General features: G+C 40.5%; 1 protein-coding gene and 1 non-coding gene across 2 annotated transcripts in view; both read left to right on the top strand.

Moving 5' to 3' along the window:
• The window catches only part of BBX (BBX high mobility group box domain containing), a 708,257-nt gene that overhangs the window by 66,710 nt on the left and 614,004 nt on the right, over positions 1-27,543 (top strand). Inside the window, exon 2 of the mRNA XM_053705430.1 lies at positions 13,852-14,005. Coding sequence (XP_053561405.1) covers positions 13,955-14,005 — 51 coding nt within the window. The 5' untranslated portion in view covers positions 13,852-13,954. The remainder of the gene's footprint in view (positions 1-13,851; positions 14,006-27,543) is intronic.
• On the top strand, positions 16,846-16,965 carry LOC128655122 (U5 spliceosomal RNA). The gene has a single exon (XR_008401675.1). It is a non-coding gene; the product is annotated as a U5 spliceosomal RNA (small nuclear RNA).

Genomic DNA, 27,543 nt, shown 5'->3' with positions numbered 1-27,543 from the left:
TTCTCTAACTCAGTCCAGATTGGAATTCATAGAAAGAACTTTCTGCAGAAAAATGCAAGTGAAGTCTGTGTTGTGTGATTATTTTATTAGGTTTATAATGCTGTTTAGCAAATGTTTTTGTTCATTTAATTATATAGCCTCTGTTGTGTGATTTATTTTATTAGTTTTATAATGCTGTCTAGCATTTAAAGTCTTCATTTCAAAGCTTTAAAAATAATGTCTTAAGTGTTACTTATGACAATTTTGAGAGGGGCCTGGAACCTATCTCCCTCACTTCCCATTGACTTACATTATAAACTGGGTTTCAATTTACAACGGTTTTGATTTACAACCATTCCTTCTGGAAACTAACCCCGGTGTAAACTGAGGGCTACCTGTGTGTGTGTGTGTGTGTGTATATATGTATGTATATATAATGTGACCTATAAACTGTACAACTCAATTGAAAAACAAACTGAAATCTTTTAGGTAAAGGGAAATAAAAAAAAAAAAAAAAACCCTAAAATATGGTTGCATAAGTGTGAACACCCTTTTATAACTGGGGATGTAGCTGTGTTCAGAATTAAGCAATCACATTCAAAATCATGTTAAATAGGAGTCAGTACACACCTGTCATCATTTTAAAGTGCCTCTGATTAACCCCAAATAAAGTTCAGCTGCTCTAGTTGGTCTTTCCTGACATTTTGTTAGTAGCATCCTACAGCAAAAGCCATGGTCCGCAGAGAGCTTCTAAAACATCAGAGGGATCTCATTGTTAAAAGGTATCAGTCAGGAGAAGGGTACAAAAGAATTTCCAAGGCATTAGATATACAATGGAACACAGTGAAGAGTCATCATCAAGTGAAGAAAATATGGTGCAACAGTGACATTACCAAGAACTGGATGTCCCTCCAAAATTGATGAAAAGACGAGAAGTAAACTGGTGTGGAAGACTGCCAAGAGGCCTAGAGCAACATTAAAGGAGCTGCAGGAATATCTGGCAAGTACTGGCTGTGTGGTACATGTGACAACAATCGCCCATATTCTTCATATGTCTGGGCTATGGGATAGAGTGGCAAGACGGAAGACTTTTCTTACAAAAAAAACCCATCCAAGCCCGGCTAAATGTTAAACTTTTGGCCATAATTGCAAAAGATATGTTTGGCGCAAAAACACTGCATATAACCAAAAGAACACCATACCCACAGTAAAGCATGGTGGTGTCAGCATCATGCTTTGGGGCTGTTTTTCTTCCTCTGGAACTAGGGACTTAGTCAAGGTAGAGTGAATAATAAACAGTTCCAAATACCATACAATATTGGCACAAAACCTTCAGGCTTCTGCTAGAAAGCTGAACATGAAGAGGAACTTCATCTTTCAGCATGACAACGACCCAAAGCATACATCCAAATCAACAAAGGAATGGCTTCACCAGAAGAAAATTAAAGTTTTGGAATGGCACTGCCAGAGCCCAGACCTAAATCCAATTCAAAATCTGTGGGGTGATCTGAAGAGGGCTGTGCACAGGAGATGCCCTCACATTCTGACAGATTTAGAGTGTTTTTGCAAAGAAGAGTGGGCAAATCGTGCCATGCTGAAAAACTCATACCCAAAAAGACTGAGTGCTGTAATAAAATCAAAAGGTGCTTCAATAAAGTATTAGTTTAAGGGTGTTCACACTTATGCAACCATATTTTAGTTTTTTATTTCCCTTTTACCTAAAAGATTTCAGTTTGTTTTTCAATTGAGTTGTACAGTTTATAGGTCACATTTAAAGGTGGAAAAAGTTCTGAAATGATTTATCTTTGTCTCATTTTTTATTTCACAGAAACCTGACATTTTAACAGGGGTATGTAGAATTTTTATATCCCCTGTATATATCTATATCTCTTATCTCTATCTCCTATCTCTCTATCTCTCTATCTCTCTATATCTCTCTCTCTATCTCTCTATCTATCTATCTCTATCTCTCTATCTCTCTATCTTTCTATCTCTCTATATCTCTCTATCTATCTATCTATCTATCTATCTATCATCTCCCCTCTACCCGGTTAATCCTAGGATTACACAGACATTACCAAAGATGCTGTGGGTAAAGCCTGATATACTGTAATTTCTTATCTACACAATTTTTTTTGTTTTATTTCCCTCTTCATGGGGGGATGAAGGGGGGCGCCCCGCCTATCCTCTGGCATCCACCCCAAGTGAACCTTGGGGAATGAGGTTTGAAAATTGTGTGTACATTTTTTATTTTTTCCTGAGAGAAAAACAATGCTATTTAAACTCATTCTTAATGCAATTTTGGTGCATCTTTGGGTTAACGTTCAAGCGAAAGCTAGAACAGAGTTTTGTAGTGTGCCCCATAGAAGTCTGAGGAGAGGGATTTTGCATTGACTGCATTATCAGATCTCTAGATGTTGACACATGTAACATACAATCATTTCTGAACTAACCTGTTGCACATATATGATGGAAGACAGATTTAAAGGAATATAAAACACTGCTCCTTTATTAAAAGAAAATCTTAAATCAAAGTAAACTTTAAAACAAAAACAAACCGGTGTATTAAAAACCGCAAACAACTTTGTAGACTAGTCACTGCCTTTAGTGAGATACGGGAGCTTCAATTGTAAAAGCAGACAGCGGTGTATTACTGGTGCATGGGACCTAGCAGCATATGTATGTATGCCACTGAAAAACATTAAAGGGATATGAAACCCAAAAATTTTCTTTTGTAATTCAGACAGAGAATACAATTTTGAAAAAAAGATTCAAACTCCTATTATCAAATTTTGCTTTGTTCCCATGATATTCTGTGTTGAAGAGATACCTAAGTAGGCATCTGGAGCACTACATGGCAGGAAATAGTGCTGCCATTTATTGCTATTGCAAATGGATAACATTCTTGCAAAACTGCTGCTATACTGCTCCAGAAATGATTCGGCTACTAAGCATATGTCCCTGCTTTGCAACAAAAAATACCAAGAGAATTAAGAAAAATTTGATTATAGACGTAAATTTATAAAATAGTTTAAAACTGCATGCTTAATCTGAATTATGAAAGAGAAAAAAAATGGGGTTCATATCTGAATTCCCTTTAATAAATTTGACTAGAATAATCTTTCTTCTATAAGGTACGACGAGTCCACGGATTCATCCTTTACTTGTGGGATATTATCCTCCTGCTAACAGGAAGTGGCAAAGTGCACCACAGCAGAGCTGTCTATATAGCTCCTCCCTTAGCTCCACCCCAGTCATTCTCTTTGCCTTCTCTAAGTACTAGGAAGGGTAAAGTGAAAGAGGTGATAAAATATTATTTTTTAATTTCTTCAAGCAAGAGTTTTTTGTTTTAAATGGTACCGGTGTGTACTATTTACTCTCAGGCAGCAGATGGATGAAGACTTCTGCCTGGAGGATGATCTTAGCATTTGTAACTAAGATCCAGTACTGTTTCCACAGAGGCTGAGGAGTACAGGAAACTTCAGTGTGAGGAACGTTTTCATGCTATATAGCAGTGAGGTATGTTCAGTCATTTTTTCTGGAGAGCCTGTGTATTTTAGAAAGGCTGACAGTATCCCCATGAGGGTAAGGGTAAGCAGTAATCCTAAGAGCTATAGAAAGGCATTACTAAGCTTGCATAAGGGGCTAATTAAAAATTGGTTGACACTTGTTTTTGAATGTTTGGGGGCAAACGTTTTATGATCTGGGAGTGCTATTAACGTTTTGTGGGCAACAACGTTTTTGTTGGCAACTTTATTGAGGGTACACTTGGCTTATTTTTTGGGTCTCAGAACCCACATGGCTAGTTAAAACCTCTCTGGTGCGGTTCTTTGAGGCTGTAGAGACATCGAGTGAGATGGGCGGGGCCTATTTTTGCGCCTCAGATGCGCAGTTGTTTTCACTCGGCAAGCTCCTGAGGGCCCTTGTGGATGTTTTGGGCCAAATCGAAGCTTTAACCCCATGTTTACTATCCCTGAGGGCAGGTAGGCGCCACAGCAGGGCTGTGGCAAGGTGCTGGGGGTGTTTTTTCCAGATTTAGGCCTTAATTCAATTTGGTTTGCACAATAAAGGGTTAAATGTTAAATTTTCTTGTGGGGCTAACTTAACTACACATATTGAGTCTGCTATCAAAAATTTGGAGCATTTTAAAGCAGTTTTGCAGAACGTGTATGCTTTTTTTCCTCTTAAAGGCGCAGTACCGTTTTTTAAGGTTGTTTTTTTTTTTTTTCCCACTAAATAAAGTGTTTTAATGCTTGTTTGTAGTCATTACTAGCCTGTTCAACATGTCTGACATTGAGGAAAGTCATTGTTCAATATGTTTAGAAGCCATTGTGGAACCCCCACTTAGAATGTGTCCCTCATGCACTGAAAGGTCAATAAATTGCAAAGAACATATTTTAGCTACTAAAAGTATGTCGCAGGATGATTCTCAGTCAGAAGGGAATCAGGTTATGCAATCTAATTCTCCCCAAGTGTCACAACCATTAACGCCCGCACAAGCGACGCCAAGTACTTCTAGTGCGTCTAATTCTTTCACCCTGCAAGATATGGCCGCAGTTATGAATACTACCCTCACACAGGTTTTATCTAAGCTGCCTGGGTTGCAGGGGAAGCGCAGTAGGTCTGATGTGAGAACAAATGCTCAGCCCTCTGACGCTTTATTAGCCATATCCGATGTACCCTCACAATGTTCTGAGTTGGGGTGAGGGATTTGCTGTCTGAGGGATAGATTTCTGATTCAGGAAAGATGTTCCCTCAGACAAACTCGGATATGACGGCTTTTAAATTTAAACTAGAACACCTCCGCTTATTGCTCAGGGAGGTTTTAGCGACTCTGGATGATTGTGACCCTATTGTAGTTCCATTGAAATTGTGTAAAATGGAGAGATTTCTAGAGGTTCCTGCTTACACTGATGTTTTTCCGGTCCCTAAGAGGATTTCGGACATTGTTACTAAGGAGTGGGATAGACCAGGTATTCCGTTCGTTCCCCCTCCTACTTTTAAGAAAATGTTTCCCATATCGGACACCATGCGGGACTCGTGGCAGACGGTCCCTAAGGTGGAGGGCAGTGTTAATTTCGTCGACTAAAACTAGACTTAAATGACTATAAAACTAAAGAGATTCTGATGACTAAAATACGACTAAAACTAAAATGACATTTTAGTCAAGACTATTACTAAAACTAAATCAAAATGACATTTTAGTCAAAAGACTGACTAAAACTAAATCAAAATTTGCTGACAAAAAACATTTTATGCAAGGTGTTTTAATCAATCCATATCCAATTACTGCTCTTTTGTAAAATTTACGAAACTTAATTTTATTAAATTTTAAGATAAATAAACACGTTATATACCACAACAGTTAAATCTGTATTGCATGTTCAAACCTTAGTACCATAAATAAAAACAGGTTAATAAACCTTTACTCCAGGAGTATATAATGAGTTTGGAAGTTCTAGAGCAATGCTAATATCGTTGCCGAAAATGTTTCGAATCTGTGAACAAACAATTGATTCTTTCTATAGAAATATGCATAACCCACGAGTATGGGTTTAAATTATGCTGTGCCTGTGCTAGCTGCAGAAACTTTTTGTTGTGTTGAGTTACTTGATACTTGTTTTAATTAACCGAGAACTGTTAAAGTTTTTATATTGGGTAATATGTTCAATATAGCCAATACAGTTTACAGTTAGTTTTTTTTATATTTTATAGTTGCACTTCTGTTTGTTTATGAAACTTGGTTTTATTTAATTTTAAGTTTAATAAAGATGTTACATATAACAACGGCTAAATCTGTGTCTGTATTGTATGTTTAAACTTTAATACCATAAATATTAACAGGTGTTATGTTTACTCCTGGAGTATATAATCAGTTTGCAAATTATAGAGAAATGCTTAAATAATGCATTACACTTTAACTAAACCCCTTAGATTTTAGTTGACTAAAATCTACTGGAGATTTAGTCGACTAAAATCTAGTGGATTCAATCGACTAAAACTAAAACAATTCAGATGACTAAAATACGACTAAAACTAAAATGGCATTTTAGTCAAAAGACTAAAACTAAGACTAAATTGAAATTTGCCATCAAAATTAACACTGGTGGAGGGAGCTATTTCTACCCTGGCTAAGCGTACAACTATGCCTATTGAGGACAGTTGTGCTTTCAAAGATCCTATGGATAAAAAATTAGAGGGTACCCTAAAGAAAATATTTGTTCATCAGGGTTTTCTTCTCCAACCTAATAGCGTGCATTGTTCCCGTAACTACTGCAGCTGCTTTTTGGTTCAAGGCTCTGGAGGAGGCTCTTCAGGTTAAGACCCCATTAGATGGTATTCTGGATAGAATTAGGGCTCTCAAGCTAGCTAATTCTTTCATTACAGATGCCGCTTTTCAACTGGCTAAATTAGCGGCAAAGAATTCAGGTTTTGCCATTTTAGCGCGTAGAGCGTTATGGCTTAAGTCCTGGTCTGCTGATGTGTCATCAAAATCTAAGCTTTTAGCCATCCCTTTCAAGGATAAGACCCTATTCGGGCCTGAACTGAAAGAGATAATTTCAGACATCACTGGAGGGAAAGGCCATGCCCTTCCTCAAGATAAGACAAGATGAGGACCAAACAAAATAATTTTCGTTCTTTTCGGAACTTCAAAGGTGGTCCCTCTGCCTCTTCCCCTGCTGCAAAGCAAGAGGGGAGTTTTGCTCAATCCAAGTCAGTCTGGAGACCTAACCAGACTTGGAACACAGGTAAACAGGCCAAGAAGCCCGCTGCTGCCACCAAGACAGCATGAAGGGTTAGCCCCCGATCCGGGACCGGATCTAGTAGGGGGCAGACTTTCTCTCTTTGCTCAGGCTTGGGCAAGAGATGTTCAGGACTCCTGGGCTTTAGAAATCGTAACCCAGGGGTATGTTCTAGATTTCAAAGATTCTCCTCCAAGGGGGAGATTCCATCTTTCTCAATTGTCTGTAAACCAGACAAAAAGAGAGGCGTTCTTACGCTGTGTAGAAGACCTATATACCATGGGAGTGATCTGCCCACTTCCGAAAACAGAACAGGGGCAGGGGTTCTACTCCAATCTGTTTGTGGTTCCCAAAAAAGAGGGAACCTTAAGACCAATTTTAGATCTCAAAATCCTAAACAAATTCCTCAAGATGGAGACCATTCGGACTATTTTACCAATGATCCAGGAGGGTCAATATATGACCACCGTGGACTTAAAGGATGCATATCTTCACATTCCTATACACAAAGATCATCACTAGTTCCTCAGGTTCGCCTTTCTGGACAAGCATTACCAGTTCGTGGCTCTTCCCTTTTGGGTTGGCCACAGCTCCCAAAATTTTCACAAAGGTGCTAGGGTCCCTTCTGGCGGTTCTAAGGCCGCGGGGCATAGCAGTGGCGCCTTATCTGGACGATATCTTAATTCAGGCGTCGACTTACCAACTAGCCAAATCTCACACGGACATCGTGTTGGCTTTTTCTAAGATCTCACGGGTGGAAGGTGAACGTAAAAAAGAGTTCACTTATCCCTCTCACAAGAGTTCCTGGGAACTCTGATAGATTCGTGGACATGAAAATTTTTCTGACGGAGGTCAGGAAATCAAAGATTTTAACCACCTGCCGAGCTCTTCATTCCATTCCTCGGCCATCAGTGGCTCAGTGTATGGAGGTAATCTGACTAATGGTAGCGGCAATGGACATAGTTTTGTTTGCTCGCTTGCATCTCAGACCACTGCAACTATGCATGCTCAAACAGTGGAATGGGGATTATGCAGATTTATCTCCTCAGATAAATCTGGATCAAGAGACCAGAGACTCTTCTTTGGTGGTTGTCACAGCATGGGCCATAGTGACGACGGACGCCAGCCTATTGGGTTGGGGTGCACTCTGGAATTCCCTGAAAGCTCAGGGTTTGTGGACTCAGGAGGAGACTCTCCTCCCGATAAATATTATAGAACTGAGAGCAATATTAAACGCGCTTCAGGCATGGCCTCAGCTGGCTTCAGCCAGATTCTTAAGATTCCATTCGGACAATATCACGACTGTAGCATATATCAATCATCAGGGGGGGACAAAGAGTTCTCTAGCGATGATAGAGGTTACCAAAATAATTCGATGGGCAGAGACTCACTCTTGCCATCTATCAGCAATCTATATCCCAGGAGTGGAGAACTGGGAAGCGGATTTTCTAAGTCGTCAGACTTTTCATCCGGGGGAGTGGGAACTCCATCCAGAGGTGTTTGCACATTTGATTCAGCAATGGGGCACACCAGAATTGGATTTGATGGTGTCTCGTCAGAACGCCAAACTTCCTTGTTACAGTCCAGGTCATGGGATCCTCAGGCAGTACTAATAGATGCTCTAGCAGTACCCTGGTCGTTCAACCTGACTTATGTGTTTCCACCATTTCCTCTCCTTCCTCGTCTGATTGCCAGAATCAAACATGAGAGAGCTTCAGTGATTTTGATAGCACCTGCGTGGCCTCGCAGGACTTGGTATGCAGACCTGGTGGATATGTCATCTCTTCCCCCATGGACTCTGCCACTGAGACAGGACCTTCTGATTCAAGGTCCGTTCCAGCTTCCAAATCTAGTTTCTCTGTGGCTGACTGCTTGGAGATTGAACGCTTGATTTTATCCAAGCGGGGTTTCTCGGAGTCGGTCATAGATACCTTGATTCAGGCTCGAAAGACTGTCACTAGGAAAATTTATCATAAGATATGGCGTAAATATCTTTATTGGTGTGAATCCAAAGGCTACTCATGGAGTAAGATCAGGATTCCTAGGATTTTGTCCTTTCTCCAAGAAGGATTGGAGAAGGGGCTATCGGCTAGTTCCTTAAAGGGACAGATATCTGCTTTATCAATTCTACTGCACAAGCGTCTGGCAGATGTTCCAGATGTTCCAGACGTTCAGTCGTTCTGTCAGGCTTTAGTTAGAATCGAGCCTGTGTTTAAACCTGTTGCTCCGCCATGGAGTCTGAATTTAGTTCTTATAGTTCTTCAAGGGGTTCCGTTTGAACCTATGCATTCCATAGATATTAAGCTTCTATCTTGGAAAGTTCTGTTTTTAGTTGCTATCTCTTCGGCTCGAAGAGTTTCTGAACTATCTGCATTGCAATGCGACTCGCCTTATCTTGTTTTCCATGCTGATAAGGTGGTTTTGCGTACAAAACCTGGATTCCTTCCTAAGGTTGTTACTAATCGGAATATCAATCAGGAAATTTTTGTTCCTTCTGTGTCCTAATCCTTCCTCTAAGAAGGAGCGTCTGTTGCACAACTTGGACGTGGTTCGTGCTTTGAAGTTTTACTTACAGGCAACCAAGGATTTGTTTGTTGTCTATTCTGGAAAACGTAGAGGTCAAAAAGCTATGGCTACCTTTTTCTTTTTGGCTGAAAAGCGTAATCCGTTTGGCATACAAGACTGCTGGACAGCAGCCTCCTGAAAGAATTACAGCTCACTCTACTAGAGCGGTGGCTTCCACATGGGCTTTTAAAAATGAGGCTTCTTTTGAACAGATTTGTAAGGCTGCGACTTGGTCTTCGCTTCATAACTTTTCAAAATTTTACAAATTTGATACTTTTGCTTCTTCGTAGGCTATTTTTGGGAGAAAGGTTCTTCAAGCAGTGGTGCCTTCTGTTTAACCATCTGTCTTGTCCCTCCCGTACATCTGTGTCCTGTAGCTTTGGTATTGTATCCCACAAGTAAAGGATAAATCAGTGGGCTCGTCGTACCTTATAGAAGAAAAGTAAATTTATGCTTACCTGATAAATTGATTTCTTCTAGGGTACGACGAGTCCACGGCCCGCCCTGTCATTTTAAGACAGATTATATTTTTTGATTTTAAACTTCAGTCACCTCTGCACCTTTTTTAGTTTCTCCTTTTTCTTCCTGTACCTTCGGTCGAATGACTAGGGGGTGGAGCTAAGGGAGGCGCTATATAGACAGCTCTGCTGTGGTGCTCTTTGCCACTTCCTGTTAGCAGGAGGATAATATCCCACAAGTAAAGGGTGAATCCGTGAACTTGTCGTACCATAGAAGAAATCAATTTATCAGGTAAGTATAAATTTACTCTTTCTAATGGAAGTATATTGAAACACAAATATTTCAAATTGAAATGCACATTTCAATGTTGTCCTTTTCTATCCTTTTTTTATATGCCTAATTTAATAATCTATAGCATACAGGTATACCCCGCTCATACAGCAGGTTAGGGACCGGAGCCCCACTGTAAAGTGAAAACCGCCTTAAAGTGAAACAAGGCAGTTTTAGCTTTCTTTTCACTTGCCAGTGTGTTTTAAAACTTGAAAACATGTTTTAACTAACTTATATTACGGGTGCAATCGTGCTACGTTTAGTTTAACACTAGCACAGCACAGTATTCAATTAGTATTTAATAAAAACTGTACCTGTAAAATAGTGACAATTACTGTAGTAAAAATTTGCCAGACTATAGCACTGAGACACAGATTGCACTGTAATGCTGTAAACAAAGTGAACTGTGCATAACAAAATGGTGCCAGTTACTTTTCTCACAATTTTTACAAAGATTAGAGCACTGTTTCAAAATCCTTGGAGGTTGAACTTCAGCTCCATAAAGCGCGGTATACCTTGTATTTAAATTTCAGTTAATTGTCCCTTTAACCCCTAAACGACCGAAGATGTGCCAGGAACGTTCTCCAAAAAACAGCAGTTAAGGACCATGGACATACCTGGCATGTCCTTTGTCAAATTGAGCGCTGGAAACAATTACAATCACTTCCAGCTGCTCTCAGAGTATTGCAACGATGTCTCGATATTAAAGCATTGTGCAATACCCTTTAGGCAGTAACCGATGCCGAGAGGGCCACTCTGTGGAAGGGCTTGGAGGGAGGCGGGTGGGTGGCCCATCGCTGGAGGAGGCGGAGGGGGGGGGACCGCTACGCTACAGCACGGCAGTGAGGGGGATGGAGGGAGAGGGATCCAGCATGATAAATTGACCCCCTATGTGGGATCCGTGTCTGGAAAGGGATTTTTTTTTTATAATGACATTTTACAGCAAACCGGATACTGGCAGACAGCTGCCAGTACTTAAGATGGCGGCAAATAGGTAGAGTGGGGAGGGATCAGGGAAGTTGGGGGGTAATGGGGGATCCTACACTGCAGAATAAAAAATATATATAAAACTTTATTTTTATACTGACAGACCATTGGGGGGTGGAAGAGCGCTGTTTGAGAGGGATCAGGGGTTGGGATGTGTCAGGTGGGAGGCTGATCTCTACACTAAAGCTATAATTAACCCCTTCATTACTGGTCATAAGTGTGGTGCGCATTTAGCGGCCTTCTAATTACCAAAAAGCAATGCCAAAGTTATATGTCTATTTCTTTTACAAAAATATGACGAGTCCACGGATTTCATCCTTACTTTATGGGATATTAACCTCCTGCTAACAGGAAGTGGCAAAGAGCACCACAGCAGATTATATATATATATATATATATATATATATATATATATATATATATATATATATATATATATATATATATATATATATATATATATATATCCCCTCCACCCTCAGTCATTCTCTTTACCTGTGTTATACTAGGAAGACATGGTAATGTGAGGTGTTGGTTTTAGTTTCTTCAATCAAGAAGTTTTTTATTTTAAATGGTACCGGGGTGTACTTATTTCCTCAGGGGGATATGGAAGAAGATTTCTGCCCTGAGGTTTGATGATCTTAGCATTTGTAACTAAGATCCACGCTGGCTCCCACAAGTCTTCTGAAGGTAACCATGAGACATCTTCAGTGTGGAGACCGGTTTCATGCTTCAAGCAGCATTAAGCTATGTGCACCCTTTTTCTCTTGTTAAGTGTATCCAGTCCACGGATCATCCATTACTTGTGGGATATATTCCCTTCCCAACAGGAAGTTGCAAGAGGATCACCCACAGCAGAGCTGCTATAAAGCTCCTCCCCTCACATGTCATATCCAGTCATTCTCTTGCAACCCTCAACATAGATGGAGGTCGTGAGAGGACTGTGGTGTTTTATACTTAGTTTATTTCTTCAATCAAAAGTTTGTTATTTTTAAATGGCACCGGAGTGTGCTGTTTTTTCTCAGGCAGTATTTGGAAGAAGAATCTGCCTGCGTTTTCTATGATCTTAGCAGAAGTAACTAAGATCCACTTGCTGTTCTCACACATTCTGAGGAGTGAGGTAACTTCAGAAAGGGAATGGCGTGCAGGTTTTCCTGCAACTAAGGTATGTGCAGTAAAATATTTTTCTAAGGAATGGAATTGACTAAGAAAATGCTGCTGATACCGAAGTAATGAATGAAAGCCCGGTTTTTAAAAATACTATTAAAAACAGGGGCACTTTCATTCATCAAAGTTTAGAAAGCATCCTCTCTTCACACGTCATCAATGATTAATCCAGCTTCCTCCAATCACGGCATGGCCTTGGGCAATGACTCCCCTGGGGGGAAAGCCGTGATTGCAGGAAGCTGGATTTGTCATTGATGACGTGTGAAGAGAGGATCTCCGTGTGGGGGAACCTGCTCTGGCTGTGAAAAAACATAGGTAAGTTTTTAATCAAAACTGCTGCTATCTAAACTTTGATGAATGAAAGTGCCCCTGATTTTAACAGTATTTTTAAAAAATGGGTTTTCATTCTTCAAAGTTTACCTTCACTTTAACAGTGAGAACCTTTAAAAATGGCCTGGCCACTAAGGGGTTAAGAAGCTCACTCTTTAGCCTTGTCTATTAAGTAAAGGAACAAGTGTCCGATATTGATAGACTAATTGATGGGGCATGGAAGTGATGTATTAAAGGGACAGTAAACCTTAAAAATAATGTTATATAATTCTGCACATAGTGCAGAATTATATAACATTATTTAAAGGGACAGTCTACACCAGAATTTTTATTGTTTTAAAAGATAGATAATCCCTTTATTACCCATTTCCCAGTTTTGCATAACCAACACAGTTATAATAATATACTTTTAACCTCTGTGATTATCTTGTATCTAAGCCTCTGCAAACTGCCCCTTTTTTTTTCAGTTCTTTTGACGGACTTGCAGTCTAGCCTATCAACGTCTGCTCCCAGATAACTTTTTGTGCACAAGCACAGTGTTATCTATATGAAATACTTGAACTAACACCCTCTAGTGGTGAAAAACTGTTAAAATGCAATCTGAAAGAGGTGGGCTTCAAGGTCTAAGAAATTAGCATATGAACCTCCTAGGTTAAGCTTTCAACTAAGAATACCAAGAGAACAAAGCAAAATTGGTGATAAAAGTAAATTGGAAAATTGTTTAAAATTACATGCCCTATCTGAATCATGAAAGTTTATTTTGGCCTAGATTGTCCCTTTAAGTGCTATAGTTCTAATAGCCTTTTTTCTCTTTAAATATGTAAAAATGACGGCGCTTTTACAGACCCGCTCTCTGCTGAGCGGGTCTGTAATATTTAGTCAGCGCATCGGGCCAGCTGTATAGTCATAGCCTGGCCCGACCGCGCCATAGCACTAAGTGCAGCTCGCTCCTGTCACAGGAGCGAGCTGCACTTAGTCTTATGGCGTGGTCGGGCCGGGCTGTGACTATACAGCTGGCCCGATGCGCTGACTAAATATTACAGACCCGCTCAGCAGAGAGCGGGTCTGTATAATCTCTGTAATTTTTACATATTTAAAGAGAAAAAAGGCTATTAGAACTATAGCACTTAAATAATGTTATATAATTCTGCACCATGTGCAGAATTATATAACATTATTTTTAAGGTTTACTGTCCCTTTAACTTTAAATAATCACTCCTTTTACTAAAGAAAAATAAAAAATATTTATTTACTTAACTGCTGAGCCTTACAGTCTTGTCCCCTTATTCAGGTGTGTTCCCTGCAGCCATTTAAAGGTTGCATTTACTGGTTACATGGCTGTACTTCTTACCTGGTGCGGGATCTGATTGGCTCCAGCAAGCAAAGTTTGTGGAATGAAAACAAGCAGCCTGAATGATTGGGCAGGATTAGAAGACTCTGCTAAGGTAATTCTACATTTTTAATTATCAGAAAGTCAAACGGATACAAATATGATACTAATGCTAAACAGTTCCTTATACTGTATGTATATGGTGTTGTTTTTTTTTGTTTTTTTTTAATATATATATATATATATTTTTCAATATTTGCTATATACAATAGCAGTAAACTTGCATTAATTTAAATTCTAAATGAATCTCTCCCAAAAAAGGTTATATATTGTTTGTTTGTAGAAAAACATAATTTTTACTTACCTGATAAATTCATTTTTTTCAAGATGGGGAGAGTCTACAATCTATTACTCTTCTCTACCACTAGGAGGCAAAGATTCCCAAATCCCAAGAACCCTATAAAACCCCTCCCACCTTACACATACCTGAATCTAACGTATAGCCAAGCAAAGTGAGGTAAGAAAAAGAATTAAGAGCATTAAGGAGGAAAAAAAGATGTGTTAAATAAAAAAATGAGCCCTAAAAACATAAGGGAGGACTCTCGCCGCCATGAAATAAATACATTTATCAGGTAATCATAAATTATGTTTTCTTTTATACAGGTGGTGAGAGTCCATGATGCATTACTCCTGGGAACTAATACTTAAGCTGTGGAGTCCACGAGTCATAACATAAAGAGAGAGGCATTTAAAAATATATTTTTTTCCACTGAGAAATTAAATCCACAACCCAAAGTTTTTTATTTTTTATTTTTAAATGCTCATAAAATAAATCAAACATGTAAAAAAATCAAACTGAGAAACTTCCTACCAATGGTTATGATAGAATTTTGTAAAAAGTATCAACCAAAATGACCTATAGAGGGCGCTAAAAACAAGTCAAATGAACAATAGATAAAGATTATTAATATAATTAAAGATGAATATGCATAGAAACAAACAATACTGTCCAACCAGTGTAAAAGTCTATAGGTCAAATGATCTGTGCAGTAAACAGTAGGGACCACCACGGTATCATGTCAGGAATGGTATACACTAAATGTAACACAGAATACTCACATTTTGTGAAAGCTCCCAAATGTGCTTATAGATGCAGGCTGATATCTTTTGGTTTATCAGCTCACCACCTCCCTCTTACAGGAACAGTTGCTGAAAACAAGATCGATCACAAGTACTGGCGTGCTGTATATTAAAGACAAGCTACAACAATAGCAGTTTAAAATATTTATTTAAAATAATTTTAAAAGCAAAGTGTTCCTGTTCCATGGCGTAGATTCCGGTAAGATTGTTTCATTTTACTTCCATATGTGAATGTAATGTACACTAAGAAGTCAGGGTCTCAGTGGGACTCCTTTATCTCTATGGAATCAAGGGTTAATATCTCCTGAAGGGGGTTATTGAACAGGGGATACTTTTAATCATGTTTGTTATGTGATTCTATTTGCTAATGTGTAGTGACGCTTGGGCTTGTGGCTATATCGGAACATAATGGCCTTTTTTTGTCAGGCTTTGCGGCTCTTGTGGCTATGGCACGCTTTTCTCTGGCCTGCATGGTCTACCTTGTGACTAGGCGTGTTCACGTTCTGCACTCCATTTCCGTATTCCTGACCACGTGGTGACGGAGAGAGTCTGTTTTGCTAGTGGTCTGGGTCTCAGGAGGTGGTAAGTGCCCCAGCCATTGGGGGGGGGGGGTGTATTTTTTTTTTTTTTCTTCTATCCATAATTTCTATCCAAGTTATGGAGGTTTCTGATTTTTTTTTTTGGGAGACGGATGTCTCTGATTAAGATTCTACTTCTTGCAAAGAGTATGAGATGGCCCGGGAAATCCATGCCCATCAGTTTTGTTCCGAATGCCGCCTTAGAGTGCTCTCTTCTCCCGCCGCAACAGGGAACTTAGAGTCTGCCGAGCCATCCACCCCTGGGGATCCCACATCCCGTGAGGCGTGTGCCCTAGAACCTTCCCTAACTACGCAAGCAGGCGTCCCTAATGCCGCTACTACTCCAAAAGGTGGGTTGTTTCCTCCAGAGGTTATGGCACGGTTCCGCATTGCCATATCTATGGCGTTGGCGCATTTACATCTTCCTGAGAGGGAGGTGTTGATGAGATACTGTCTGTGTTCTGTTAACCAGGGCTCGTCAAGCGTTAGATCGTCTGGGTCAGATCAGCCATCTGGGGAAGCGGTTTCCTCTGAAGCTTTAGGGGCCCAACCCTCTTGGTCATCAGTCGCCCCCATGGAGGTTAGTCTTGCTTTTCGTTATAGACTGGCGCGCCTTCGTGTCCTACTGCGGCATGTTTTGGCGGTGCTGGAAGATCCAATCCTAATCGGTTAAGGGATCCTCGCTCTTCTGTTCCAGAGGGCAAGCTGGGTTAGATGTGGGGAGATAAAGTTAATCTCCTTGTCTCCAATGTACTTTCTTTTTGGGGTATCTTATTCCATTCCTGAGCTTCGGGAGAATGGGGTATCTGATTGGCTGGTCCTGTTAGTGTACCCATTCTTCTTGGGCGTTCACTTGCGGGTGCGGCCCTCTTTTTCTTTGATCCGGTAGGATGCATTTATTTCTTTTTGAGAAGCTCATGTCTGTTATATTTTTTCCGTTGGGAAACATTTCTTTTCTGGAATTTGATACTAGCGATTTTGTGGTTGCTTGGGCACTTCCGCGGAAGTTGCATGTTAAGGTGTTAGTACATTGTTATGTCTGTAGTTCCTTTTGTCGATTCCTATTGGGATTTAGTTTTTTCTGTGACCTGGGACAGTGCTGAGTGCCCTATGTAGCAGGCTGGTCCTGGTCCAGTGCTATTTTCTGTTCCTTAAGGTCTATATCATCCATGTGGTATTAGTATAACCGGCTGTCCTGGTTGGGTGGTGAGTTACTCACTCGGATGAGGAGTTCGTTATACTCTGGTTTCTCTTCAGATCGAATAAAGCTCTCACCTTTACTAAACATTTCCTTGGAGAGGAACATCCATGAGTTTTCAAATATTTTTTTTGTTGAGGCTCTGCCCCTTGCAGGGCTAAGACATAGTAGAAGAGGCCTTTCGTTCTTAGACATCAGGCTGGTTCTTGTTTCTTCTTTTGGGTGGGGCATCAGAGGAATTGTACTCAGTCCTCATTGTCCTGTTCCTGATTGTTGGTGGGGTTCCAGAAGCGGATTCTGCTAAAAATTACTCTGGAAGTCCTTTGGCAGTGGAGCTGGGTTCTTCATTCCCAATGGGACTGTAGGTTTAGATGACTCCTTGGACATCTGAGGTACCTGGTTAGGGCGATTTTTTTTTTTTTTTTTTTTTATCTCCTCTATGGTATTCTTATTGGACGTATTTTTGAGACCTTGATGACGGTAACTCTTCCTTAAGGGGTCGAGATTTCTTAGGCTTCTTTTTTCCCCGTCTTGAGGCTGGTGGGGGGGTGGTCATCTATTCGGGAAGTTTGGGCATTTACAGCCTTTTTCTTCCTCCTGCTGTTTCTCGTCTGCTCCCAGGTTTTTGGGTCTATGGAGAATGCGTTTGTCTCCGTTTTTTCTTGGAGCTGCCCTTACTAAGATGTCTTGGGTTTTATCTGTCGTTCAACAGGAATTATGAGGCTCGTCTATAGTTAATTCCTTGAGCTGTGAGGGTTTCCGGGAAGTTGATACTGTTGGGATTGTTTGGAGACTATTTTATCTTCTCAAGTTGGATTATCTAGTTTTGAGATCTAACTTTGGTTTGTTCCTCGAGCCTTTAGAAGATATGCTCTGGGATGCTTAGCGAACGTCCAGTGTCCAAGGACCTTTGTATGTGGCTGTAGTTGCATCTCCATGGGTGCTGGTTCTCCGTATGCGGTATCCCTATGGTTCCTCAGGGGTTACTACCTTGTACCCAGCTCCGGTTTCCGGATGTCCAGTTTTCTGGACATGTTTCTTGTCTTGGATACCTGACAGGTAGACAGGTCTTGGGCAGTTCAGTCCTTCCGGTTCTGAGACTTTCACTTGCCTTTTCAGGGGTTTTTGTTTTTTCTCTTATTGGAGACTTGGAAATAACAATCTGTTGCAGCTATTTGCACCTTAAAGTGTGCTTGATGGCTGTTTTTTCTACTGGGCTGGCTGTTGCATCCGGATAGTTACTCTACAATCGGTTTTGCCGTTGCCATCTGTCTGCTGCCGCTCTCTCCATGCCTGTGAGAGGTTCTGTTTTGCTTTCTCCATCCCTTAGGGAGATTGGGGCATACCACAGTATCCACCTGGTGCCCGGAAGGTCTTCCTCTGTTCAGTAGGGTCCCCTCTGTCTTGTGTTCAGGATGTCATGAAGGGTTGGATTCTGGTATTGTGCTGTCACTGTTGATTTAGTGTAGTCTCTCTTTTGCTGGGGAGTGTCCCTTCTTGTAGGGTAGGGATCTGTGTCTGGATCCTGGAACCCAAGCTCGTCCTATGTTCTGTCATAGCTTAGTTGGTTAGCATGCCAGTTTTGTTAGCAAATTATGGAGTTTTCTCTAAACTTTTGTAACATTCAATTTAGTTCCCCTCCTTCTTTCTTACTAAGGATTTGGGTGGTCCGGTAAATGGTTAATTTCCCTGCTTTCTGACATTGCCAGTCCCTTTGGTGCTGAGTCCGTTGTCTCGGAGAGAGGGTCAGAGGTCTGTCAGTTTTGTTGAGCCTGGACCGCGTATCTTACTTAGTTCTTGTGTTCCCTCCTTAACTGGGAGGCTTTGCTGTGTTTCTTTCCTCAGCAGGGGGCTTTCTCTGTAACAGAAGTCTAGCAGACTCCAAAACCAGCAGAGGGAAACCTGTGCCTTCATCTGGAGCACGATAAGATTTATGGTGCTATTTTTTGACGGTTCCCGGGTTTTTTTTTTTCCTTTCCTTCGGTCACTCTTTCAGAGTGCGGATTGCACGCTGTGTGAGGGATGGGGTATACCTTGTCTCTCTAGGTCTCTAGGGTTGGGACGTTACATGGTCCCTTGGACTTCTGTTCAGATAGGGGTAGGTTTTTTTTCCTCCCTTATCTTTGTTTGGGCTTTGGAACTTGTCCTCTGTGCGTTTGTCCTGTCGCAACCTTTGTTTGCGCTTGGAGTTCGCCTAGGGTTCCTTTTACCCTAGCTTGTTGGTCTTTAGATCTTCTTTCTGTCAGGTGTTTGGGTAAATTCAGGCTGTGATGCCCTCCGAATGGGCCGCCTTGTCTACCCGCCCTTTTTTTGCATTCAGTGTCCTCTATAGCTTGGGTATTTGTTTTCCCAAAAGTAATAAATGCAGCTGTGGACTCTCCCTGTTTAAGAAGAAAAACTTAAAAAATGATGTTTACCTGATAATTTTCTTTTCTTCTGACGGGGAGAGTCTACAGCTCCCCGTCCGTTTTTTTTATATGGGGCAACCGTTTATTTTTTTTATTCTTCTGGCACCTTTTTCACCCTGATATTTCTCCTCCTGTTCCTTGTTCCCTTGGCAGAATGACTGAGGGATGAGGTAAGTGGGGGAGGTATTTTCAGAAGAAAAGAAAATTATCAGGTAAGCATAATTTCAGTTTTTTACCATTTTTATAGACTTTTGTAAAAGTATGCAAAAAAAGACCAAGTAACGGTCTTACAAATTTGGTCAACTGAAGTCTCATTCTTGAAGGCCCACGAAATGACAACTGACCTAGTAGAATAAGCAGTAAGCCGCTGCAGTGGAAGCTGATATGCCTCAGAGTAAGCCTTGTGAATCAAATGTTTCAACCAAGAGGCCAAAAAAACAGCAGAAACTTTCTGACAGATGCTATGACCAGAAAAGTGAACAAACAAACTAGAAGTTTGTCTAAAGTCCTTAGTTGCACTATTGTCCTTAGTAGTATCAATTTAATATTTGAATGCCCTAACAATGTCCAAATTCTGCAAAGATCTCTAAAGCATTCTTGGGTTTAGGACACAATTAAGGAACAACAATCTCTCTGCTAATGTTATCTGAAGAGAAAACCTTAGGCAAAATGTCAAGTTGTCTGTAAAATTGTTTTATCCTGATGGAAAAATGATTTAAGAAGGATCACAAGAAACAGAACAGATAATTTAGGAACTCTTCTAGCAATAGATATAGCCAAAATAAAACATTCCAAGAAATCCGTTTAATAGCCACTTTATGCATAGGTTCAAAATGAGGAGCCTGCAAAACCCTTAACATCAAGTTAAAATTCTAAGGAGGAGAAATTGGCTTGATTACAGGTTTATTATGCACCAAAGCCTGAACAAAACCATGAATATCAGAAAAATTTGCACTCTTCCTAAGGACTAAATGTTTAATTTCCATTGCATCAAGTTCAGAGACTTGATATCTCTTGAGACAGATGGTCTGACAGCAGAGGCCAAGGAGGACAGCTGGACATTGCAGTCTGGAATTCCCTGAAGGCACAGGGATCGTGGACTCAGGAGGAGAAACTCCTTCCAATAAATATTCTGGAGTTAAGAGCAATATTCAATGCTCTTCTGGCTTGGCCTCAGTTAGCAACACTGAGGTTCATCAGATTTCAGTCGGACAACATCACGACTGTGGCTTACATCAACCATCAAGGGGGAACCAGGAGTTCCCTAGCGATGTTAGAAGTCTCAAATATAATTCGCTGGGCAGAGTACCACTCTTGCCACCTGTCAGCAATCCATATCCCAGGCGTGGAGAACTGGGAGGCGGATTTTCTAAGTCGTCAGACTTTCCATCCGGGGGAGTGGGAACTCCATCCGGAGGTGTTTGCTCAGTTGATTCATCGTTGGGGCAAACCAGAGTTGGATCTCATGGCGTCTCGCCAGAACGACAAGCTTCCTTGTTACGGATCCAGGTCCAGGGACCCAGAAGCGACGTTGATAGATGCTCTAGCAGCGCCTTGGTTCTTCAACCTGGCTTATGTGTTTCCACCGTTTCCTCTGCTCCCTCGACTGATTGCCAAAATCAAACAGGAGAGAGCATCTGTGATTCTGATAGCACCTGCGTGGCCACGCAGGACTTGGTATGCAGACCTAGTGGACATGTCATCCTTTCCACCATGGACTCTGCCTCTAAGACAGGACCTTCTGATACAAGGTCCTTTCAATCATCCAAATCTAATTTCTCTGAGACTGACTGCATGGAGATTAAACGTTTGATTCTATCAAAGCGTGGCTTCTCCGAGTCAGTCATTGATACTTTAATACAGGCACGAAAGCCTGTTACCAGGAAAATCTACCACAAGATATGGAGTAAATATCTTTATTGGTGTGAATCCAAGAATTAGGTTAGGATTCCTAGAATATTGCCTTTTCTCCAAGAGGGCTTGGACAAAGGATTATCAGCTATTTCCTTAAAGGGACAGATTTCTGCTCTGTCTATTCTTTTGCACAAGCGTCTGGCAGAGGTTCCAGACGTCCAGGCATTTTGCCAGGCTTTGGTTAGAATTAAGCCTGTGTTTAAACCTGTTGCTCCCCCGTGGAGCTTAAACTTGGTTCTTAAAGTTCTTCAAGGAGTTCAGTTTGAACCCCTTCATTCCATTGATATTAAACTTTTATCTTGGAAAGTTCTGTTTTTGATGGCTATTTCCTCGGCTCGGAGAGTCTCTGAGCTATCTGCCTTACAATGTGATTCTCCTTATCTGATTTTTCATGCAGATAAGGTAGTCCTGCGTACCATACCTGGGTTTTTACCTAAGGTGGTTTCTAACAAGAATATCAATCAAGAGATTGTTGTTCCATCATTGTGTCCTTACATAATCTGGACGTAGTCCGTGCCTTGAAGTTTTACTTACAAGCTACTAAAGATTTTCGTCAAACATCTACCCTGTTTGTCGTTTTACTCTGGACAGAGGAGAGGTCAAAAAGCTTCGGCAACCTCTTTCCTTTTGGCTTCGGAGCATAATACGCCTAGCCTATGAGACTGCTGGACAGCAGCCCCCTGAAAGGATTACAGCTCATTCTACTAGAGCTGTGGCTTCCACCTGGGCCTTTAAAAATGAGGCCTCTGTTAAACAGATTTGCAAGGCCGCGACTTGGTCTTTGCTTCACACTTTTTCCAAATTTTACAAATTTGATACTTTTGCTTCTTCGGAGGCTGTTTTTTGGGAGAAAGGTTCTTCAGGCAGTGGTTCCTTCCGCTTAATCCTGCCTTGTCCCTCCCATCATCCGTGTACTTTAGCTTTGGTATTGGTATCCCATAAGTAATGGATGATCCGTGGACTGGATACACTTAACAAGAGAAAACATAATTTATGCTTACCTGATGAATTTATTTCTCTTGTAGTGTATCCTGTCCACGGCCCGCCCTGTCCTTTTTAAGGCAGGTCTAAATTTTAATTAAACTACAGTCACCACTGCACTCTATGGTTTCTCCTTTCTCTGTTTGTTTTCGGTCGAATGACTGGATATGACAGTTAGGGGAGGAGCTATATAGCAGATAGCAGCTCTGTTGTGGGTGATCCTCTTGCAACTTCCTGTTGGGAAGGAGAATATCCCATAAGTAATGGATGATCCGTGGACTGGATACACTACAAGAGAAATAAATTTATCAGGTAAGCATAAATTATGTTTTCTGCATATAAATATGTAAAAAATATATACAGTTATTCTCTCTAATAAAGGTAATCCACCTTAAATTGATCAGGCTTGCCAAAATTCAATCGGATTCCTCGAAGGCTGTCACGATTATACACTTCAATGAGATTACAATCCAACGCAGCCCACCAGTTTGTGCACATCTTACAGAGATGATAGTTTAAAAATACACTGCCCATACACAATCATTACTGTGTATACCTTCAACACAAAATCGGGAACAAATTGGAAGTTGCTTAATACAAACCTAGCAGACTATAATCAAATTGTGCCATTGCTACAAAAGGATTTTTTATTTTTTCTGAATTTGCAGTAATTAGCATGATAGTAAAGTGTTATACCAGTCTTTATATACAGTATAACAATAATTGAATTAGATGTATGATATCCTTATCATCCATTTGTCTCCTGGCACTACCAAATTATTGATAAAGGCCAGATCATATATTATCCAGGGGACTATTTTAGTATTGGAAATACTGCAGCAATAATTTGAGATTTTTTTTTTTTTTTTTTTTTAAATAATTTTTTTATTGAAGTTAAAGCATATATCACCACAACAAGGACTCGCCCTAAGGCTAAAGTTACAACAAAGAGAGTAATACATTGTCTATACAAAGGTATTATTGAGAAAGCAATATGCACATACACCAAGAAAAAATACATTTCAAATCTGGTGATGAAGATAGACTATCTTAGGCGAGATATCATAGAACTTCATTTTATATTATATTGTCAGCGTATGAACTCCACATTCTAATAATATTTTACCTAAGACCAAAATTTCAGCCTGTGGAGAGTTAACATAAGTATCAGCCACTCTTGGGCCGAGATATATAGTGGGGAGGGGGATATTCAGCGGGTAAGCACCGCTATATGCATAGGGAAAGGGGTGGGGGGATGGAGCCATATATAAATGTAAGTAGCATAGGGTACCTGGCGTGGACTTAGAAGTGCCCGATCGTAGAGACCGTATATTATTGAAGCTTAAGTATTGTCAATGTACATTACAGTATATATGGAACTAAGTGAGAAAATTAATAAAATCCCCTGGAGTTACATATAGGCTAAGGAGTAGATGGGTTGCAGGAGGGTTGTTTCAAGTTACAAAATTAATGTGTCTGTATGAGATGGAGCAGATGCTTTATTGTCTGGACTAGTAGTTGTTGTCTTGGGTATAAATATCTAGTTATTGGCATATGCCAAGACTTATGTGGTGTCGTGTAGCACACAACTAGGATAAACATATTCATATAGCAATACAGTCATATTATGTTAGTTATATATCATTCCTTAAACTTTTATAGATTAACATTTTCAGCAGTGTAACTTATGGTCTAATACTAACCATCTAGACAATTACTGTCACATAGTACAATACCAGGGTTATCTGGGCCTCAGGCCACCATATAAGCATGAATTGTGTATATAAAGTACAATAACTAACATTTTAAAGGGTGTAAAGGCAAAGAATGTTAATCTATATGTACTCATAAATGCGTAAGAACGTGTAAGTAAACCATGAAGTAGCCAATAAAACTAATAGGGCTGCTAATAATTAGGAAATTAAGCTAGATCCAGTAGTACCCCTTACATACAAAACATTAAACCTGAGTAATAGAATTATGAATTTGTGTATAAACTAGCTAGATTGGCATCTAAAACATGCAGATGAACCTATTGCATATATAATCTACATTAGTGCGATCAGAAGGGTAGCATTTTTCAGAGCCCAGAACACATGTTAACTGTAATATTGGGTGGTAAACTAGGGCAAAAATATTTATTGAATACTTGGGTATATAGTATAATAGGTGAGAATATGCTTTCAACTGTGAAAATTGAGTTGTCACTACTCTAATATGGCCTTATTCCTATATGTAAATAGCATAACAAAACACCATGAAACCCTAATGTGAAAATATAACTAATATAGGCTAAGGAACCTACCTGGGTATGACATATTTATTATTCTATACAAGCTAAGCCTGTAATTTAACTGACCCAGTCAAATAAGCAAGTGCCTAATACTGAGTTAAAGTAGTAACACTGCAGCAATAAAAATTGCATGCAGCTAGGTAATACAAGCGGCATTGGTTAGGATTAGATTAGTGGAAATCATAGGAGCCATTGCTTTTCACTAGTTGCAGTGATGTGTCCTGCTATTATAAAACTACTAGTTGCATCTTATCTAATAGACATTACAAACATTACAAACATTAGGGACATGTAACACAGAAAATAGAAAAAACCCTGAAAGCTTTACATGAGTGAGCTGGCAAGCATAAGACCCTCCTCATAGCTTTACAACATTATAAAGGGTAACAGTGTGAAGTAAACTCCTCACAGCCAAAAACAATATACTCCCTACTACGTGACTGTATATAAGTATAATAATATCACAGGCATTTATTGTTATCTTGTTTTAGAATACTATTCAATATATTAACAGCCATTAGTAATGAAGGCTAAGTGTAGGGGAGCACATATTGAAATGAGGGGGAAAGCTACATTGACTGAGGAGAGTGGAGAAAGATTCAGCATTCTCATATGTGGTGTAGATACTGTAAATAAAACTATTATACATATGAACATATTACAGAGCTGCACGACACATAGCTAAATGTGTTGTTATGAACACAGCCTAGACAATTAAACCAAATATTTTGCTATGAGAAATCACATATGGCCAAATACCACAGGGCTTGTGTACAGGGATATGCCCCCATTAAGGATTAAGCTGTGGAGTAAAACATTAATCACATATTTATAGCAAGCAACAGCGACAGTGTAGTTTACACATAACAGGGGGGAAAAAGATTAGTGCCTGAGCGTCACAGACAAGACAAAGCAAGTTTGGGTTTAAGTCTGTAGATCAAAAAATCTTCAAAGAAAGTTCCGGTTAGTGAGAAAATGGTGCAGAGAGTCTCATTGTTAAAAGACAACTAGCAAGTAGGATGAGTTCCCAAATACCCAGCCAATTAATTAAGCTCTACCCTATGCCAGAGCGAATAAGCATGTTTCCACCAGAGGGATTTACAAACTTTAGTTCCTGAGGCAGAGCGGTATCTGCAGTGAGTAGTTGCTTCAGCTTCAATGTGGTAGTCAGAAATGATATGATCGCTGCCCGGTCTCCTCTCTCTCCTGCAGCGTATGCCTTAGATGGGAGTGATACCATGCTGACCGCAAGCAGGGCATCAATGTCCGGCCCCATTTCAGCCCAAGCGTTAATGATAATTAAGTCAGATTCCAGCAACGATGTTCTTGCTGAGTCTGGCCCAAGTTTAAGTGGTGAGACCGCTGTGTTGCTACTGGCAGTAGTTGCTATTGGAGAGAGTAAGAATAATTGAGGGGTTGTTATGCTCTTTAGTAGGTCATGCTTAGTGCCCCTTTGTAACCGATTCCAATCAAGCGCCTTGGCCCCCGCGGCCGTAGAGGCTTCCTTCATTATGGGGCACTCCTGAACTTTCGCAGCAGTCTCTACCAGCTTGTGTGTGTAAGAGATGAGCGTATACTCTGGCTCGACTTTCTCACCTGTCAGGTGGTCAGCTTCAATTGGGCTGTCCTGAATGCCGTCTAGAACCGGAACCTCCCAGCTGACCCCAGGTATTGTAGCCTTAATCTCAGGGGTGGCCGAGGAAAAGGAGATCTTTATCTCTTCAATCAGCTCCTCTGCATGCCGATCTAGCTGATCCAGTAAGTCATGTATTTCGCGCTCCATGGCGCAGCTGAATCTTCAGATGCTGTTCTGGTACAGTTGTTTTTTTTTTTTTTTTTTCCTTTCTCCAATGGTGGCGAGATGGTGCTCCTCTGTCCCAGGCCGCAAAATGGCGCTTGTTCGCGCCACTTCAGTGCTGGACAGATGCGGTCTGTGGGAACGGGTCCTGGGTCTTCTGAATAACAGCTGCCGACTGGATGTAAGTTAGTTCAGGTCCGGGGCCCTATGTACTGCCGGTATAGTCACCGGTTCAGTTGTCGCGTAAGAATACAGCGGTTAGATACCTATCTGGCTGCCACTCACCCCGAGTCCGTCTGCTGTGTCACTCTGCTGCGCCGGAGCAGAACCACAACCCTCCGTGCAGCAGTGTTGGGAGTGCTGGTAAGCTATTTTGTAGACGGGCAAGGAGCCAAGGAGGCCGGTTGGTTTCCGCTGCTCTTATATCCTAAAGTAGCCAGTGTTTCTTTACATTTTGAATGTCTGCATGTTCACTGCTGTATTTGCTCCTGCTATTCTTCACATACAGCCCGATTAGGTCACAGATCTCATCAAATACCTAGTCAGGGCAATCTAGGGTGTATATTTTAGTTGAATAGTTTAAGAATCAGGCATTTAGATTACTTAATTTATGCCTAAATTAGCTGACTGAGAGAGAGCTCTTTTCCAAGACGTCTCTCTTGTTCGGCAGTTGGCTCCGCCCCCCTAATTTGAGATTTTTAATTAATCTACCCATTTTTTTTAAAAATAAATCTTGTTATATTTTAACAACTCTAGCCTCACATTAGTCTGGGCATAGATTGCCACTAAAAGCGTTGCTCCCTATTGAAATGAATATTAAAATTGGAGGTTATATACTCTAATTTAATTTAACAAGAATAAACTATTTATTGGGGAGCCTGCCTTAATAGTGCTGCTGCCAGTATGTGTGTATTTGGACAAACTAAAAAGTGTCCATAACATAGCTATAAGAGTATCTAATAATACTTACCAAGACACTCCCCATCAGCAAATAATCAGCAGACAGCCAAACCAGTACTGAGACATATTAGCAGAGATTATGGGTATATTTTAGATCCATAGAGGGAGGCAAAAGACCAATTATGGAAGGTTTATGAAAAATTTCTTATGAGGTGAAAAAAGAATCCTATACCATACCCCATATATATCTGACAAGCACTGTACTCTGAGGGGAAATCGAGCCTCAATAAATATTGAAAATCCTTCACTCTGAAGAATCAAATGCACATGTTTATTCTTCAACCACCTCCAGTGGAGGCAAAGTAAAGGGTTTGGAAATCTTTGCTTCCTCCAAAGGGTAGAGAAGAGTAATTCCCAGGAGTAAAGGATCGTGGACTCTCACC

This window comes from Bombina bombina, chromosome 3 (assembly GCF_027579735.1).
Source record: "Bombina bombina isolate aBomBom1 chromosome 3, aBomBom1.pri, whole genome shotgun sequence".
Classification (NCBI taxonomy): Eukaryota; Metazoa; Chordata; class Amphibia; order Anura; family Bombinatoridae; genus Bombina; species Bombina bombina.
Note: the sequence above shows the minus strand (reverse complement) of the source record. Positions and strands in the feature narration are given on the sequence as shown.